We start from the raw sequence: 17,191 nt of genomic DNA, 5'->3' as shown, positions 1-17,191 counted from the left end.
TAGTGCTCTAGTATATTAAATATAATAGAATCTCATATGTGCACTCATTTATTCTAAATTGAATGCCTACAACAACAAAAATATTAGATACTATGAGTCTTCCTATATACTAGGCTCCTAAATATTTAAAGTGATAGGAATTTACACTGATTTGATCTTTGTAAATTATATAAATGTACTAAATTATCACATATACCCCAAAATGTGTATATTTATTATGTACTAATTTTAAAAATTAAATTTAAAACATTTGAGGGGAAGTGGTGAGAAGGCAGTGACATGCTCCAGAGAGTGCTGGGCCCGGTGCATCAGAGGCTCTACCAGGGAGACACTTTGCACAGAATTACCTTGACTAGTTATTTCATTCATTCCTTTGTTCATCCAATACATATACACCTGCCAGGCAGCCACAGCCTTGATAGCATCAAAATTTCAAGATCAATACCCAAAGTAATTGTGGGTGGCTTTTGAATGGCATGGCTGATCTGGAAACTGACTTCAGGTGTGACATCGGTGGGGATGTCGTTAGAGATTTCTGAAACAAGAGTCAAGTACTAATTGAAGAACGCCAGTAGTGAGTGCTTTGGTGGACCCCATCCAGGGTATCTGAGGTGAGCAGGGATGGGCCTATGGGTACAAATTCCCGAAGCTTCTGAGTACTGGGATAGTTCACCAAACCTCAGATGGACAGAGGACAGATGCAAGTTAACTGCTACCTCAAGAAATTGGGGCTATGCAGAAGTTAACTTGTGTCTGTCCATCTGAGACAGAGCCACACTTTCTTATATACCCAACAGAAGCCAGCATCTAGGGGCATGTAAGTAGAAAACTCCCAGTTGTATATACCCAAGAGGAATTGAACAGACCCCCTAGGTTACAGAGAGACACTTCCTCACTTGGGATAGAGAAGTAAAGACTTGAGTCGAGGTTCAATCATATATATGTCTGTATGTAAATGAATATGTTTATATAGTAAATGGAGGTTGTCATTTCATTCCTGCAACCAATTAGCTCTGTGGCCATGAATAAGCTACTTCCTCCCTCTGGGTTTCAGCTTTCTCATTTAAAACATTAAAAAGTGGGGTCTGATAATCTCTAAGGTCCCTACCAGCAATAATATTGTATTGGGATTCCAGATACTGACTGGAGATGATAAAATTATATGTCAACTTACAATTTGTGGTGTAAAAGATATAACATCAGACTTTCCTCTTCTTAGGAATTGTTGTGTGAAAATGACCCAACAAATGCAAAATTTACATCTCTGTCAGTCAAAAAAGCATAGTGCTCCCTCATCTCCCAACGCAGCCAAACGCCTGTACAGGAACCTCTCTGAGAAACTGAAGGGGAGCCACTCTTCCTTCGATGAGGCCTATTTTAGGACAAGAACTGATCGGCTGAGTCTCAGGAAGACCTCAGTGGTAACGAAACCATTTTTATTCTTGTGTCAGTTTGATTTATTCAGTTATGTTTGGGTTTAAGTATATTCTAAGATGATTTACGTTTATTTCAGAAGTTGATGCTTGCAATTTTATAAATGCTGGAATAGAGTCAGGTAAGGCAGTAACTGCACGTATAAATGTTTTTAGACAAAACCTGAGTGATTGTGAGCTGTTTCCCTTTCTTTTTGTTTCTTTTTCTTCTCCCTTAATTTTTATTTCACTACTACACTAAAAAATAAATAAACCTCAAAAACTAGCATCTTGACAAATATGAAGTCTCAGGTTAAATGGGCTTTCTGAGAGTTCCAGTGTTCATTCAAATAATAATATTTCTGATTTCTTATGTATACCACACATTCCTTCCAAAAGCATTCAAAATAGAATCCAAAGAATGCACATGTATTATATGATAGACAAAGAAAGAGAGAAGAGGAAGGAAGGAAAGTAAAGGAAAAATGTAAAAGAAAAAAAGAAAAAAAGACACAAAACACACACACACACACACATAAAAGAAAACTAGGAAAAGAAAATATTGGATATAAGAATAAAAATAGATATATCAAAAAATCTAGGCAAATAGAGTACCTGTACCTGAAATTTATCATTACATTCATCTCTGAGTTCCCAGAAAGTCAAAGCAGAAAAAGAAACACAATTGGTTATAGCATCCCATCTGTTGATAGCTAAAAATGTCTCAGTCCATCAGGAGAAATGAATATTCACCTGTTGCTCAGTCCTCTGGACCTTGTAGATGTCATAGTGAGTTATGTAATAGAGAATGGCATAAATAGTGGAACTGATGATGTTACAGACATTCACATATAATAGCTTCTTAGAATGGCCCTCAGTAAAAGCTGAGAGCATAATATTAACATGCTCAGCAAGGGGATTTTTGCAGGGAGTAATGGCACCATTTGTTTGCTCTTAAAACAGAAATGAGTCCTAGCCTTTCCAGATAGAAGCATGCCAAAGTTTGCCAACAAAAGCTTGGAGGAGGAAATGACTTAAGAGTGAGAGTAAATATGGCACATGAGAAATTAGGAATACTAAGAGCCAAAAACAAATACATGACTGTGGATGGGGTGGCACTTTAATTTTGAACTCATTTGTTTTCTAATATGTTTTCTAATTTCAAGCTCATCTTTTTGGAGGACTTGGCTGTGGTTAAATTGGGGCCTAAGCATCAGAGGCTCTTCAGTTTAGCAGATTATGGATAAAACACTTTACCATTCAGCGATTGTCTTGCAGCAAAGAAAACTGCATACCAAAATAGCTTTATTCCCTGGGTCCCCATTGTCAAAACAAGCATTTGCATAATAGCTTTGTATTTTCCTCAAATTTCAATTTTGTGTTATGTACTCAGCTAAAGCTGACCTGCAGCCTTTGATAGGGAGAATTGATTTTTAATGAGACTAAAAATAAAACCTGACCACCTGAACATTTGGTCACTGGAGATCTTCCACATGTTAATCAGGTGATTCCTATGCACGTCAAAACCAGTGGTATTTCAACTCGTTTAAAGACCAACCAACTCTTGGTGAAGATACCAGATAGATGTGTAAGTAATACGTGTGTTGGTCTTCTCCCACATGCTAAGAAATATGTACCTAAAAGAATTCCGGAATTCTTCTCTTTTGTTTACTATTAATCCTTTGAAAGAACTTTTCAAAGGAACCATATTTTCTTAAGTGATTTTTTTCTGTAAGTGAACTGTATTCCACAAATATTCAACTCTAGTCCCATGAGGCCCAAAACCAATTTGCCATCCAGTCACTGAAACCCTCCCTGAACACTAACACTTGGACCCCTCATCTCAGGCTCAGAAACTATCAGCCCGCAGGCAGCGTGGAGCTAGTAGATATTTGGAAATATGGAAGTAACATGTAACATGTGTATTTTAGGAAGATTATTCTTGTATCAGTATAGAGCGAGAACTGGGGGAGCCCAAGACTAGCAGCAGGCAGGTCATTGCCATGGTCCAGACACAAGATGACAATGTAGAGGCTGGGGATGGGGAGGGAGGGAGTGAGTTTGAGGAAAAACAGAGCAAGTGTACTGTCAATTCCAAGCCAGCCATAACGGCTACCTTAACATTATCTATGCCAGCATTTCTCAAACTGTGCTCTATAGAACACCATTCCAGGAATAGTCAAAGCAAATGCAATAAAATACATGTTAAAATTATTAAAGACCTGAGGAAGCCTACAGGGAAATAATGGGGTACACTTGGTTTAATTTAATGTTTATCAAATTGATTTGACCACATGCTATTTTCTTCATAGAACATCTCTTAATTATTTTTTTTTTCCATGAGATAGAGTCTCCCTCTGTTGCCCAGGCTGGAGTTCAGTGGCACGATCTCAGCTGACTGCAATCTCTGCCTCCTGGGTTCAAGTGATTCTCCTGCCTCAGCCTCTGGAGTAGCTGGGATTACAGGCACCCAACACCACATTCGGCTAATTTTTGTATTTTTAGTAGAGATGGGGTTTTGCTATGTTGGCTAGGCAGGTTTCAAACTCCTCGCCTCAAGTGATCTGCCCACCTCGGCCTCCCAGAGTTCTGGGATTACAGGCGTGAGCCACCACGCCCAGCCAAATGAACTATTAGAGTACTTTTCAGAAGACTGCTTTGGGGAAAGCTGAGGTTTGCTCTTATCTACAGCCTAGCCAGGCTATCCTGTATTCTCTCAGTGCATCTATTCAATGTCCATTAGAAATGATGGAGAGGAAGTCCAACAGAGTGTTTACTTTGGAGACCTTGGGATAAATTGTAGTTATACCACTTATAAGTGGACATGCAGTCCCTGAAACAGTCTCTAAACTTCAAAAGAGCTAAGCTACAAAGACACAATGGTATAAGAAATTGTGTTAATCTACCTTTGCTCCTCTCTAGAATTTCCAGGGCAATGAAGCCATGTTTGAGGCAGTCGAACAGCAGGACATGGATGCTGTGCAGATCCTCCTGTGTCAGTATACACCGGAAGAACTCGACCTTAACACACCTAACAGCGAGGGCTTGACACCCCTGGATATTGCCATCATGACCAACAATGTGCCCATTGCGAGGATTCTTCTGAGGACAGGGGCCCAAGAAAGTCCACACTGTAAGTAACCTGAGAATAAACACATGTACTGGTAAAGACAGATTCCAGCCTTATGCCACCAAAGTAGCCGTTGCTGACTTTCAGAGCAGGAATGATTAACTAAGCATAGACTCTGATAGCCCTCGGATGTTTTCATGGACTTTTCATGCAAATAGTGACAGCACTTATTGGTCTCAGCATCAAGTTCCTTTCTAAATAGAATATGCTGAGTGGTATTGAAAAGGAACCCCCAAAGAACTTCTAAGAATTTTATCACAAGCTTAAAATTATGTGAGATACTCCAAGTAAGGATACAAAATAAGAGATATACATAGGAGAATGAGCATTTGCGTATTTCTGTTTTGTATCCACAGTCAATGCAGTGGCTTCATTTATTTATTCATTCATTCATTTAATAAACACCGAGTGTGGGACACTATTCTAGGTGCTAGGAATGTAACAGCGAACAAGACAAAAATCCCTATTCTCACAGAAATTACATGCTTGTTGGGAAGACTTCCAATGAGCAAGTAAATAGATAAAATACAAACTCAAATAGTGATAAATGCTATGAAAAAAATAAAATGGATGAGTGGCTAGAGATTGATAGGGAAGGGACTATTTTAAACCCATCACCCTGAAATGGGTTGGTACCCATTGACCAATCTCTCACGATCCCGACCCCTCAGTTGTCGGTAATCACTGTAATTTCTGCTTCTATGATATCAACTTTTTAAAAAATTCCACATATAAGTGAGATCACGGCATATTTATCTTTCTTTGCTTGGCTTATACAACATGTTCTTTATCTATTTATCTGTTGATAGACACTTAAGTTGATTCCATATCTTAGCTATTGTGAATAGTGCCATAATAAACATGGGGATGCATATATCTCTTCAACATACTGATTTCATTTCCTTTGGATGTATACCCAGTAGTGGAATTGCTGCATTGCATGGTAGTTCTATTTTAAATTTTGACAATTAGGTAGGAAGAATGTCTGCTGTTTACTGCACAGTAGGGTGATGTTGGAATGGTTAACAGTTAGGTATTGTATATTACAAAGTAGCTAGAAGAGAGGCTTTTGAATGTTCTCATCACAAAGAAATGATAAATGCATGAGGTGATGGATACACTAAATACCCTAATTTAATGATTATACAACATAAATGTATATGAAAACATCAAGTTGTACCCCATAAATATGGGCAGTTACATTATGTCAATTAAAAAATGAATACATAAATAGGGTTGGGCAAGAAAAGCCTCTCTGATGTGGTAATATTTGAGTTGAATTCTAGATGATATGAAGGAATGAGCTGAGAAGATGTAGGGGTCAGATTCTCAGCAGAGTGAATGGCAAATAGAAAAATGCTGAGAAAGGCAGGAATAAGACTGACATATTGGAAGAACAAAAAAAGTCAGTGGGGCCAAAGCAAAGTAGCAAGAGGGAGAATGATGATTGATGGAGAAGTCACAGGGACCAGATTATGCAGGACCCTGAGGCCATGGTCAGTGTTCAACTTGTATTGTGGAGAGTATGATGGGAAGGCAGTGGAGCAATTTAGGAAGATAAATGACATATTCTGATTTACATTAGAAGATCACTACAGTGCTCTATGGAAAAGAGACAGTGGCGAGGCAATTGTGAAATTGAGAAGACCAGTTACCAGGTCATTTTAGTGGTCCAGGAGACAGACTGGATGCTTGGACTAACAACACAGTGATGTTGAATAGTGTCAGAATTCTGGAGAGAGAGAGAGAGAGAGAGAGAGAGAGAGAGAGAGATTTTTTTAGACGGAGTCTCACTCTGTCGCCCAGGCTGGATTGCAGTGGGGCAATCTCAGCTCACTGCAAGCTCCGCCTCCTGGGTTCACACCATTCTCCTGCCTCAGCCTCCCCTGCCACCACGCCCAGCTAATTTTTTTGTATTTTTAGTAGAGACGAGGTTTCACCGTGTTAGCCAGGATGGTCTCAACCTCCTGACCTCATGATCCGCTCGCCTTGGCCTCCCAAATTGCTGGGATTACAGACATGAGCCACCGCGCCCGGCCCTGGATATATTTTTAACAGCTTTATTGAGATACAACTCACATACCACAAAATTTACCCATTTAAAGTATGTAATTCAATGGTTTTTAGTATATGCACAGAGTTTTGCAGCCATCACCACCGTCAATTTTAGAACTTCATCGCCCTGAAAAGAAACATCATACCATTTAACTATTATCACTCCCCAACCTCCCCAACTCTTCTCAGTTCTTGACAACCATGAACCTAACTTCTGTTTCTATAGATTTACCTATTCTAGACATTTCATGTAACAGAATTATATAATATATGGTCTTTTGTGACTGGCTTCTTTCTGGATGTGTTTTGAAGTAGCACTGATAGTACTTGGGGAAGAAAGCTGCACTGGGGCCAATGGCAGACCCCACCCAGGAGTGGATGGGATAATATCATGCAGCACTCACCCTGTGTCAGGCACTTTTCTGAGCACTTTCCATGTATTGACTCCTTTAATCCTCATGGCAACATTATGAAGTAGGCACTCACATTCCCTTTAGTGAAAACTCTCTGACCCATTGACCACAATGGCTGTGAGCCACTGTTTTTATGTTTCCTAAAAGAAAAAAGTAAACTCATCAAACTGTTAGTTTCACTAATACTGATTCACTTACTTCCAAGTGGTGAGACCCAGAAGGCTGAAAGAGAAGCAAGCAAATATGTAATTAGAGGTCACATCTCTGCTCCTAAATTTCATAAATCACCACTACCCAAAGACTAGGTACAGAAGCAGATCCTTGTATCAGAAAATTTCTTACTTTAAAAATGCTAAGCTCACCACATCCATATCAGAGACAGTGAAGATTTGGGTTCAGTAGGATTTCAGCTCTTCAAAAGAGCTCTGTAGTCAAAGTGCTGCCCCTTTTTAGTGGAACTGTAGGATTTGGAAGGATGATAAATGAGGATGGAAGAAATTGAAATGGCATTATTCTGCAACAACGTCTGTCCCAAAGATCCAGGGAGAGAAGGGTGGAGAGACAATCAGAGGGTCTGAACATGGAGAATGCAGACTGAGCCCCATTCTACAGGAACAAGGAGACCATTCATCCAGATGTTGCCATGGCCATCCTGCACTGGGCTGGATGAAACATTAGTCCTACTTACTTACCTGCGACACTACAAAGAACTCTGCTTTTTCTGTGAAAACAGTAAGACTGCCTACCTCCCAAAGCCCCCTGTGCATAATTAAACCTCTATAAAAGAACTCAAGTACTAAATATCTAGTTAAACCAAAAGCAAATTTGTTCAAGAGATCCCTGGTGTTCCTCCTCATTCTCTCTGGGATGATAACCATGTTACCATCACAAAGTTGTAAAGGACAAATGATGGGAGATAAACCCAGGTTTCAATCTCCAGGAAACATGACACCTAAATCACCTTGGCTACCTAAGAAGGTAAAGAGATACTACCACATATAGACTCACATGTGTAAAAATGGCAATCCAATATTGGTTGTGTACCTATGAAGTCTCCACATGCAACATCTCTGGTTTTCACACCAACTCTGCAGGATAAGGTTATTGACTCCATTTTGAAGATAGAAACTTGTGATTCTGAGAAGTTAACTGACTGTCCCAAGGTCACACATCCAGCAAATGAATAGGGATGCCAGGGACTCAAGCCCAAATCTGTAGGATGCCAACACCTGGAATCTTTCTGCACAAACTCACTGCCTTTCCACATAACCAATGTGGAGGGCTATGGCCTCTGGGCCCCTGCACCTCTCCCTTTCTATTGTTTGCTAAAGTCATATGATGTATTTCTTTGTTCTATTCTGTCCACTAAGGTGTCAGTCCTGTTGGACAGAGGCAGGATAGAAAAACAGTGTTTTCAGGCATGTTTAATTCACTTTATATATCAAGTACAAAAGAAGCAGAAATGCTTCTGTACATGAGTTTGAGCAAGCCCAAGAGAAAAACCAGTCTGCCAACCAGAACCAGATAAGCAAACACCTGCCGTAAACTGTTCCTCAGAAGCCAAAGAGGCAGGATATATAAGAGAGGAAAAGTAACAATGAGGTCTGAAGCTCTTAGAGTGTTTTACACTTACAAAAATGCTTTTGTCTACATCATCTCCCTTGATCCTCACAACTGGCTTGTGAGGTAGAAGTTGGTTTCTTCATCTTTATCAATAAAGAAATTGGAATTTTAAAGGTCAAGTAGTTATCCCAACACAACAAAGTTAATAGGTGGTAGAGTCAGAATTTAAACCCAGATCTGTATGAACTGCCTTGGTGTTTGTGAGAAAGCTTTGGCATGCTCACTGTTACATGTTAGATGCTCAATTCCTCCCTGCTTTGGCTCTCCATCTGCTCCTCTTCTAATGACAGTTACATATTTCAAAGCAGAGTGCAGAGTCCAGGGTTTCTAACAAGGTTAATTTTCTTTCTTCTCTTTCTCTGTGTATTCCCTTCTGAAAACTAGCCCAGTATTCTTTTCACTATGCCAACTAAGCATCCTCACACAATTCAGAACATCCTCAGTAGCTTTTTCCATTTCTTAACAGGAATCACAGTGACACAGAGGGTTTAGGGACTTAACTCCTAAACCATTGGTCAGGCCTGTCTTCTATCTTTAACCCCTTGATGTCTGAGCCACATGGATGTGTTCTTTGTATGCATAGCTTGCAACTCAACCATGTGTGTTTCCTTACTCATAGAAAAATCTCAGAAGCGGTGCTCTAAACTTGCACACTGCTCTGAAGTTAAATATATGCAGAACCCCAGCCTACTCATTAGATGAATCCACTATCTTTATTCAGTGACTTTTTTCTGTTCCTCCTAGCTTCATGCAAACAGCACAAAATAATATACTTTCCTTGCAGAAAAGCAAGCCATTATTGAAGTACAGTCCCAAGTACTTTCTTGCAGACTGATGTGCTGAGCTTAGGAAAACAGCCACCGAATCTGAAAGGACTGCAACTTGCAAAGCCAATGTATAGAGGAACCGCAGGGCACCCATTGGTATGCCATGGACTGTTTCATACACTTAGGATCCCAGTCGCTATGACTCATGCTCAATTGAACAACTGCTATCAAAGAAACACTTGTTGTCTCTGTATACAAAAGCCCCCAGTCATATACCCCTCCCTTTTTCTGACTAACTCATATTCTGTCCCCACCCTCAAACCAATAGCCTCCGGGAGGAATTTGCTGAATCATCCATGGGAGTCTTGCCTTTCTGAGATGGCCATTAAGGCCCCGTAGATAGTAACCATAAATAAACTAGCTCTTTTGCCTATCGTGTACAAATTTGGTCACTCACAGAGACTTTATTTCATTCTTTGACTCTAGTACCTAGTACATAGTAGATGCTCAGAAAATTACAGTTGAATTTTTTTTTTTTTTGAGAGGAATCTCACTCTGTCGCCCAGGCTGGAGTGCAGTGGCGCGATCTCGGCTCACTGCAAGCTCTGCCTGCCAGGTTCACACCATTCTCCTGCCTCAGCCTCCCCAGTACCTGGGACTACAGGCGACCGCCACCACGCCCGACTAATTTTTTTGTATTTTTAGTAGCGATGGGGTTTCACCATGTTGGCCAGGATGGTCTCAATCTCCTGACCTCGTGATCCGCCCGCCTCGGCCTCCCAAAGTGCTGGGATTACAGGCATGAGCCACCGTGCCCTGCCTACAGTTGATATTTTAGCCTTTGTGACAGCCTTGTATTATGTTACTGGGAGTCACAGATGTCAAGTCTTAGTGTGCACATGTACATTCATTATGTGTATCCTAGACAGACACAGACCCACACACACACATGCATATACACAGAATGTGTGGGAAAAAACCTTCAAGTATTCCAGTAACTTAAACTTTGGGGTATCTTTTGTTGTTAATACTGTTGTTATTGTTTTCCATACATTGTTACAGAATTTGGTTGTAGATGTAACCCTGGTTGTTTTTATTTTTACACTATTTAATGATACGGACCAGTAAGAATGGTGGAATACCTCTTAGTTTCAGTCTTTTTGCCCTTTCCCTTAGCTACATTCTCCTTCTCTCTAGTCCCTCACCCCTCCCTCTGAATTTCTTGGTGAATGCCTCCCTCTCACTTTCTCTCAGATGCTGCCTGTGGAACTAAAAAGTGTCACTCAGAATTTGTTGTGTCCAGTTACTTCATAAAATGCAACTGCAGAATTGCTGTCATTTGAGTATGGTGCTGACACCAATGTTACAGTTTTGGCAGTCTCGTCAGGATGCACCACTCATTTCTGCAGTAGTAAGGGGTTCGTGTTTGTGCTGGGACTGGTCAGGCCATGTCTAAGAGGTGTGACTATAAACTAATGAGGCTGGTTTTATGTAAACAAACACACTAGAAAGTCTACAATCCAAGCGAATGTTATCCTTCCACATGGTCCTCCTGGGAGACCCCACACTTGCCCCAACAGTGCTGCCATTGCTCTGAACACTTTGGAATTGTCCTCGGAGTCAGTTTATGAGAAAATCTGACTCGTTGCTGAAAGTCACACCTGATCTTTGTTCCAAAACAGCATTGCCTAGCGTCATCACCCTCTGTGTTTGCCAGACTTGGCTTCAAATTATTTAGAGAGATTTCCTGAAATCAGATCCACCCTCAAAGGACAAAGATTTGCAGCCAATAAGAATATGTAAAGAACAAGCCTTAGACAGGTCTCTAGAATGAGCCCTCAATAATTTTTCTGCTTCACTAAAATAGGGGTACAGATCTTCACTCACAAATCTGTTCCTCAAACGTATCTTATACTGCGCACTCCTCACCCACACCATCCTCCATTCTGTTCCTGTAACCTGACAGGCTATCTTACCATAGGGCCTTCGTACTAGCTATTCCACCTATTTGGAATGCTTGAATGCTTTTAATCTTGTTCAATACATGGCCAAATCCTTCTTAACATTCACATTTCAGCTTAAATGTGACATCTTCAAGAGAGGCTTTCTCTGGCCACCAAGTCCAAAGTCTAAAATGACATTTTCTCATCACATCACTGTCTTGTCATTTTGTGCATAGCACTTATGATTTTTCTGTGTTTTTATTTGCTTATTTTCATCTCTTCTGCAATAGAACATAAATTCCAAAGGACAGCACCTCTCTCATTTATTACTGAATCCCCGGCAAACAGTAGACACTCAACTGAATTTAATTGAATCAATCCCAAGCCTATTTCTTTGGAGGGGGGTGAATATATTATCCCTTACGAAGAGAATGATTTTACTTAATGTTGGGCTTATTGATCTTTTTTATGTTTTCAAATAATTATTTAAACACCAGGTGGCCAAAGCCTAAGTTCCTGTTACCTGTTCTTTGAGTTGATAGTTGCATTTTTGTGGTTTTTTGCTTTAAAATATTTAATTGACAAGATTGTATATATTCAAGGTATACAATGTGATGAGTTGATATACATATGTAGTATAAAGATTATCATAATCAAATTAATTCACAGATCCCTCACCACCCATGCTGTGTATTAGATCCCCAGATCTTGTTCATCTTCTAATTAGAAATTTGTACCCTTTGATCAATATCTCCCTATTTTCCCCACCCCTAGCCCATGGCAACCACTATTCTACTCTCTGTTTCTATGTGTTTGACTTTTTAAAATTCCAGATTTAAGTGAGATCATCCATTATGTCTTTCTGTGTCTGTCTTTTTTTACTTAGAATAATGTCCTCCAGGTTCATCCATGTTGTTTTATAGTCATCTTTTTTTTCTTTTTAAAAAATGTTTAAATATACATACAACATAGAATATCTTCTCCTTGTCAGAAATGGAAAAATTATAGATAAAGTTAAAAAGTATCTTTGATAGCCCACCCAACTCATCCCCACATGCACACACAATCTAGGTTCCCATCCCTCAAAACCCCAAATATATTCATTGTTATCAGTTTAGAGGGTATGCAGACTTTTCCCCATGATTTTTAACATAAACACAACAACAATAGAATTGTTTGGGGTGCAGCTTTTAAATTAAACCCTTAGAAAAGGCTAAAAATTAAATTTCTGAGGTCAGAGTGTTCTGGCTTCAAATCCCACAACTGACCTTTTATAGCTGTGGGAGAATTCCTTACCCTCTCTGTGGCCTCATTTCTTCATTTGTAAAATGGATATAATAATTGTACCTAACTTGTATTATTATATATTGCTGTGTAATCATTACCCCCAAACAGCAACTAAAAATAATAGTCAATGTTTGTCTCATGTGAGTCTGAGATCTGGGAATGGCTTTAGCTGGATGGTTATGACTCAGTCATCATCTCATGGGACCCCATGAGATTGCTGTCATTGTAAGGCTTGACTGAGCTAGAGGACCCACTTCCGAGCTTACTCATAGTGGCTACTGGCATGAGCCCCGCATTTCTTGCTATATGGGTCTCTCCATATGGCTACTCTACGACATGGGAGTTGGCTTCCCCCAGAGAAAATGATCTAAGAAAGAGAAAAAGAGAGACCAGCCAAGGTGGAAGCAACAGTGATGTTTATAACCTAACCTCAGAAGTGACATAGCGTCATTTCTGCAGAATTCTGCTGATCTCACAGAACAGCACTGGTACATTGTGGGCGAGAACTATACAAGGGTGTGAATACAAGCAGACATAGGTCACTGCAGGCCCTCCTGGAGGCTGGCTACCTTATTACCCATATAAGATTGTTGAGAATTAAGTGGAATAATACCATTAAAACATTTACCGCATTACCTGGCCAATTGTAAATGATTTCTAAAAATTGTTAGCCAACCTAACTTTCAAAAACAAAATAAAATGACCCAAGAGTTCCTGGTAAAGAATTTAAATATTTTACCCGTTAGTTATACAGTTTGCATTCCAAAACACTTCCCAATAGAAGCACTTTTTAAAATGTGTATAATTTTATGTTCTAAAACTACACTGTCCAACACAGAATCCACTAGCCACACATGAGTATCAAACATTTGAAATATATCTCTTCCATTGACCAATGGAACAGAATAGAGAGCCCGGGAAAGGAAACCATGAATGAACGGTAAATTGATTTTCAACAAAGGTACCAAAAACATACAAGGGAAAGAGAATAGACTCTTCAATATATGGTGTTGGGAAAACTGGATATCCACATGCAGAAGAATGAAATTGGACCCTTATCTCATACCATATACAAAAACCAACTCAAAATGGAGTAAAGACATAAATATAAAGCCAGAAACTGTAAAACTACTAGAAGAAAGTATGCAGGAGAAACTACATGACATTAGTTCAGGCAATGATTTTTTGCATATGATCCCAAAAGCACAGATAGCAAAAGCAAAAGTAGGCAAATAGGATTAAAACAAACTAAGAAACTTTTTCACAGCAAAGGAAACAACAGTGTTAAGAGACAACCTGTGTATTGGGAGAAAATATTTGCAACCTGTACATCCAGTAAGGGGTTAATGTCCAAAAAATGTAAGGAACTCAATTCAACAGGAAGAAAATAAATAAACCAATTTAAACATAGGTGGCCAGGTGCAGTGGCTCACACCTATAATCCCAGCACTTTGGGAGGCCAAGGCGGGCGGATCATGAGGTCAGGAGACCGAGACCATCCTGGCCAACATGGTGAAACTCCGTCTCTACTAAAAATACAAAAATTAGCTGGGCATGGTGGTGGGCGGCTGTAATCCCAGCTACTTGGGAGGCTGAGGCAGGAGAATCGCTTGAACATGAGAGGCAGAGATTGCAGTGGGCCGAGATTGTGCCACAGCACTCCAGCCTGGCGACAGAGTGAAACTCCAACTCAAAAATAAAAATAAAAGTAAAAATAAGCAAGGAACATGAATAGGGTTTCTTAAAAGAAGACATACAAATGACCAACAGATTTATGGAAAAAAATGATCAGTACCTCTAATCTTCAGGAAGATGCAAATTAAGATCACAATGAGAAATGAGATATCATCTAACACCTGTCAGACTGGCTATTATCAAAAAGATGAAAGATAAGTGTTGGTGAGGATACGGAGAAAAGGAAACGCTTGTACACTGTTAGTAGGGATGTAAATTAGCACAGCCATTATGAAAACTGAGTGGAGGTTCCTCAAAAACCTAAACATAGAATTACCATATGACCTAGTCATCCTACTTCTGGGTATTTACCCAAAAGATTTGAAATCTGTTTGTCAAAGAGATGTCTGCACTTCCATGTTCACTGCAGCACTATTCACAATAGCTGTTATGAAATCAGCCTAAGTATCCATTAACAGATGAGTGGATTTTTAAAATGTTGTATTTTATATATATACATAATTGAATACTATTCAGGCTTTAAAAAAGAAGGAAATGTTGTCATTTGTGACAAAATCGATGGAATTGGAGAACATTGTGCTAAGTGAAATAAGCCATGCACAGAAAGATAAATATCTCATATTCTCATTTATTTAGAGTCTTGTGGACTCTAAAACGATTGAACTCATAGAAGCAGAACGTGGAACGGTGGTTACAGAGTCAGGGGGTTGGGGACAATGGGGAGATGATAGTCAAAGTGTGCAAAATCTCAGTTAGACAGGAGAAATAATTGATTTTATTAAATTTATTGCACTATGTCATGAATATAGTTAATAACAGTGTGTTGTACATTTCAAAATTGGTAAAAGAGTAAATTCCAGATGTTCTCACCACAAAAAAAAAGATATATGTTTGAGGTGATGAATATGTCTAGTTAGCTTGATTTAACTATTCCACATTGTATTCACAAATCGTAACATTACTTTGTATCCCATAAATACATATGATATTATTATCAATTTATAATAAAATAAAATTTAAAAAAGAAATGTGTCTAGTGCAAATGAATAAGTGTTCTAAATGTAAAATTACATTGATTTCAAAGTCTTAGTACCAAAAATAATATAAAATATAAAATTAATAAATTTTATATTGATTACATGTTGGAATGGTAGCATTTTGGATATATTGAGTTAAGTAAAATATATTATTAAAATTAATTTCACCTATTTATTTTTGCTTTTTTATTGTCATGACTAGCAAATTTTAAATGATGTGGCTCACACTATACATCTACTGAAAATATTGGCAGAAGACATGGTTATCTTGTTTCATTACTTAAACCTCCAATGATGTCATGGGGCAATCTCCTTTGAATTTCCCAAATAATCCATTCAAGTGTCTTGCATGTTGTGCTTTTAGAGAAGATGTCCATTTTCCCCTTTGAGTTTGATGAGTCCCAAAAATTCCTTTCTGTGTCATTTGTTCTGGCTTCTTAAGAAATCATGAGTTACAATATAAGTTATATAAGGACTTTGTGAGTCAACATTCCACTGGAAAGTTGCAGTGAACACTTCAGATCCCCATGTCTGGGTATAATAAGTTGTAGGAGAAGAAAGTTTCACAGTAATTAAAATGAAACATTTAATCTCCAGATCTCTAAAACCTTTTTGGAACCACATCTCAATGTCCCTGAGAAAACCTGAAAATATAATAACAACTCGAGACCTCAGTGAAGCCAAAATGAGTCTTGCGTCCTGAATCTTAAGACGGGTAAATTGGAACAATGTTTTGTGTTTCTCTGGTATAAGAGTTTTTGAATCAAAAATATTTAATTTTTAGAATTCCCCTACATTACTTTGTTTGTCATTCCTACCTTAAAACAAGTCAGTGGTGAAGTTGTTAGAAGGTTGTCACTTATAATCAGCAAAAATAAATGTTATTAACTGCCCAGAGTATATTCGTTACAATGCAAGGTTCAAATCTAAGTGACCTTGTTTTCTGCCTTGAAATAACAGAGTTGAAATTGCTATCACTTACTGGTATATATGTCTGAACAGTAGCTAGGATGGAAAAATTTTATTTGAGGCAAGAGGGGTTTTTGATGGAAAAACATAGAGTTATTTTATAATACAAGTATTTTGATGTATTTTGTGTGCTTTTAAAAATATAAGATCAATGGATGCAATAATAATAAGCAAACCTCCACTAAGAGAGTCTTCTATGTAAAGACTATCATTAGTTTGTTACAAGTTATAAGACAAGTGCCATTATAATGCCAGTTTTGCAAATGAGAACCCTGGGCTCAATATAGCAGAGGAACTGGTTAGGATCACCCATATGTAAGGGCAGCGCTTGATCTATAGGACCCCAAAGCCTTTTTACCACATTGCTTGCAGTTTGGAAGTAGAGTCACACACACATAACATTTCAGTCCACGCTAAGCTATGTATATGGAGGTAGTCCCATAAAATTATAAGGGAGCTAAAAAATTCCTATTGCCTAATGATGTTGTAGCTGTTATAACATCACAGTGCAATGCATTATTCACATGTTCATTGTGATGCTGGTTTAAACAAACCTACTGTGCTGCCAGTCATATAAAAGTATGGCACATACAATTACGTACAGGACATACTACTTGATAATGACACTAAACTACTATGTTACTGTTTTATATATTTACTATACTTATCCTTATTTTAGAGTGCACTCCTTCTACTTATTAAAAAAAATGATTAACTGTAAACCAGCCTCAGGTTCTTCAGGAGGTACTCTAGAAGAAGGCATTGTTACCATAAAAGATGACAGCTCCATGCGTGTTACTGCCCCTTAAGAACTTCCAGTGGGATAAGATGTGGAAGCAGAAAACTGTGATATTGAAAAC

The 17,191-nt window shown here is 38.7% G+C and overlaps 1 protein-coding gene across 2 annotated transcripts in view; it reads left to right on the top strand.

Moving 5' to 3' along the window:
- Window positions 1-17,191, top strand: part of ANKFN1 (ankyrin repeat and fibronectin type III domain containing 1) — a 352,347-nt gene that overhangs the window by 195,284 nt on the left and 139,872 nt on the right. For both annotated transcript variants that reach the window (XM_030923600.1, XM_010380653.2), the window contains 2 exons: window positions 1,220-1,421; window positions 4,335-4,545. In XM_030923600.1, the coding sequence (XP_030779460.1) occupies window positions 1,236-1,421; window positions 4,335-4,545 (397 nt within the window). In that variant the 5' untranslated portion in view covers window positions 1,220-1,235. The remainder of the gene's footprint in view (window positions 1-1,219; window positions 1,422-4,334; window positions 4,546-17,191) is intronic.

The sequence above is a fragment of the Rhinopithecus roxellana genome, chromosome 19 (genome assembly GCF_007565055.1).
Source record: "Rhinopithecus roxellana isolate Shanxi Qingling chromosome 19, ASM756505v1, whole genome shotgun sequence".
Classification (NCBI taxonomy): Eukaryota; Metazoa; Chordata; class Mammalia; order Primates; family Cercopithecidae; genus Rhinopithecus; species Rhinopithecus roxellana.
This window is presented reverse-complemented; position numbering and strand designations above follow the sequence as displayed.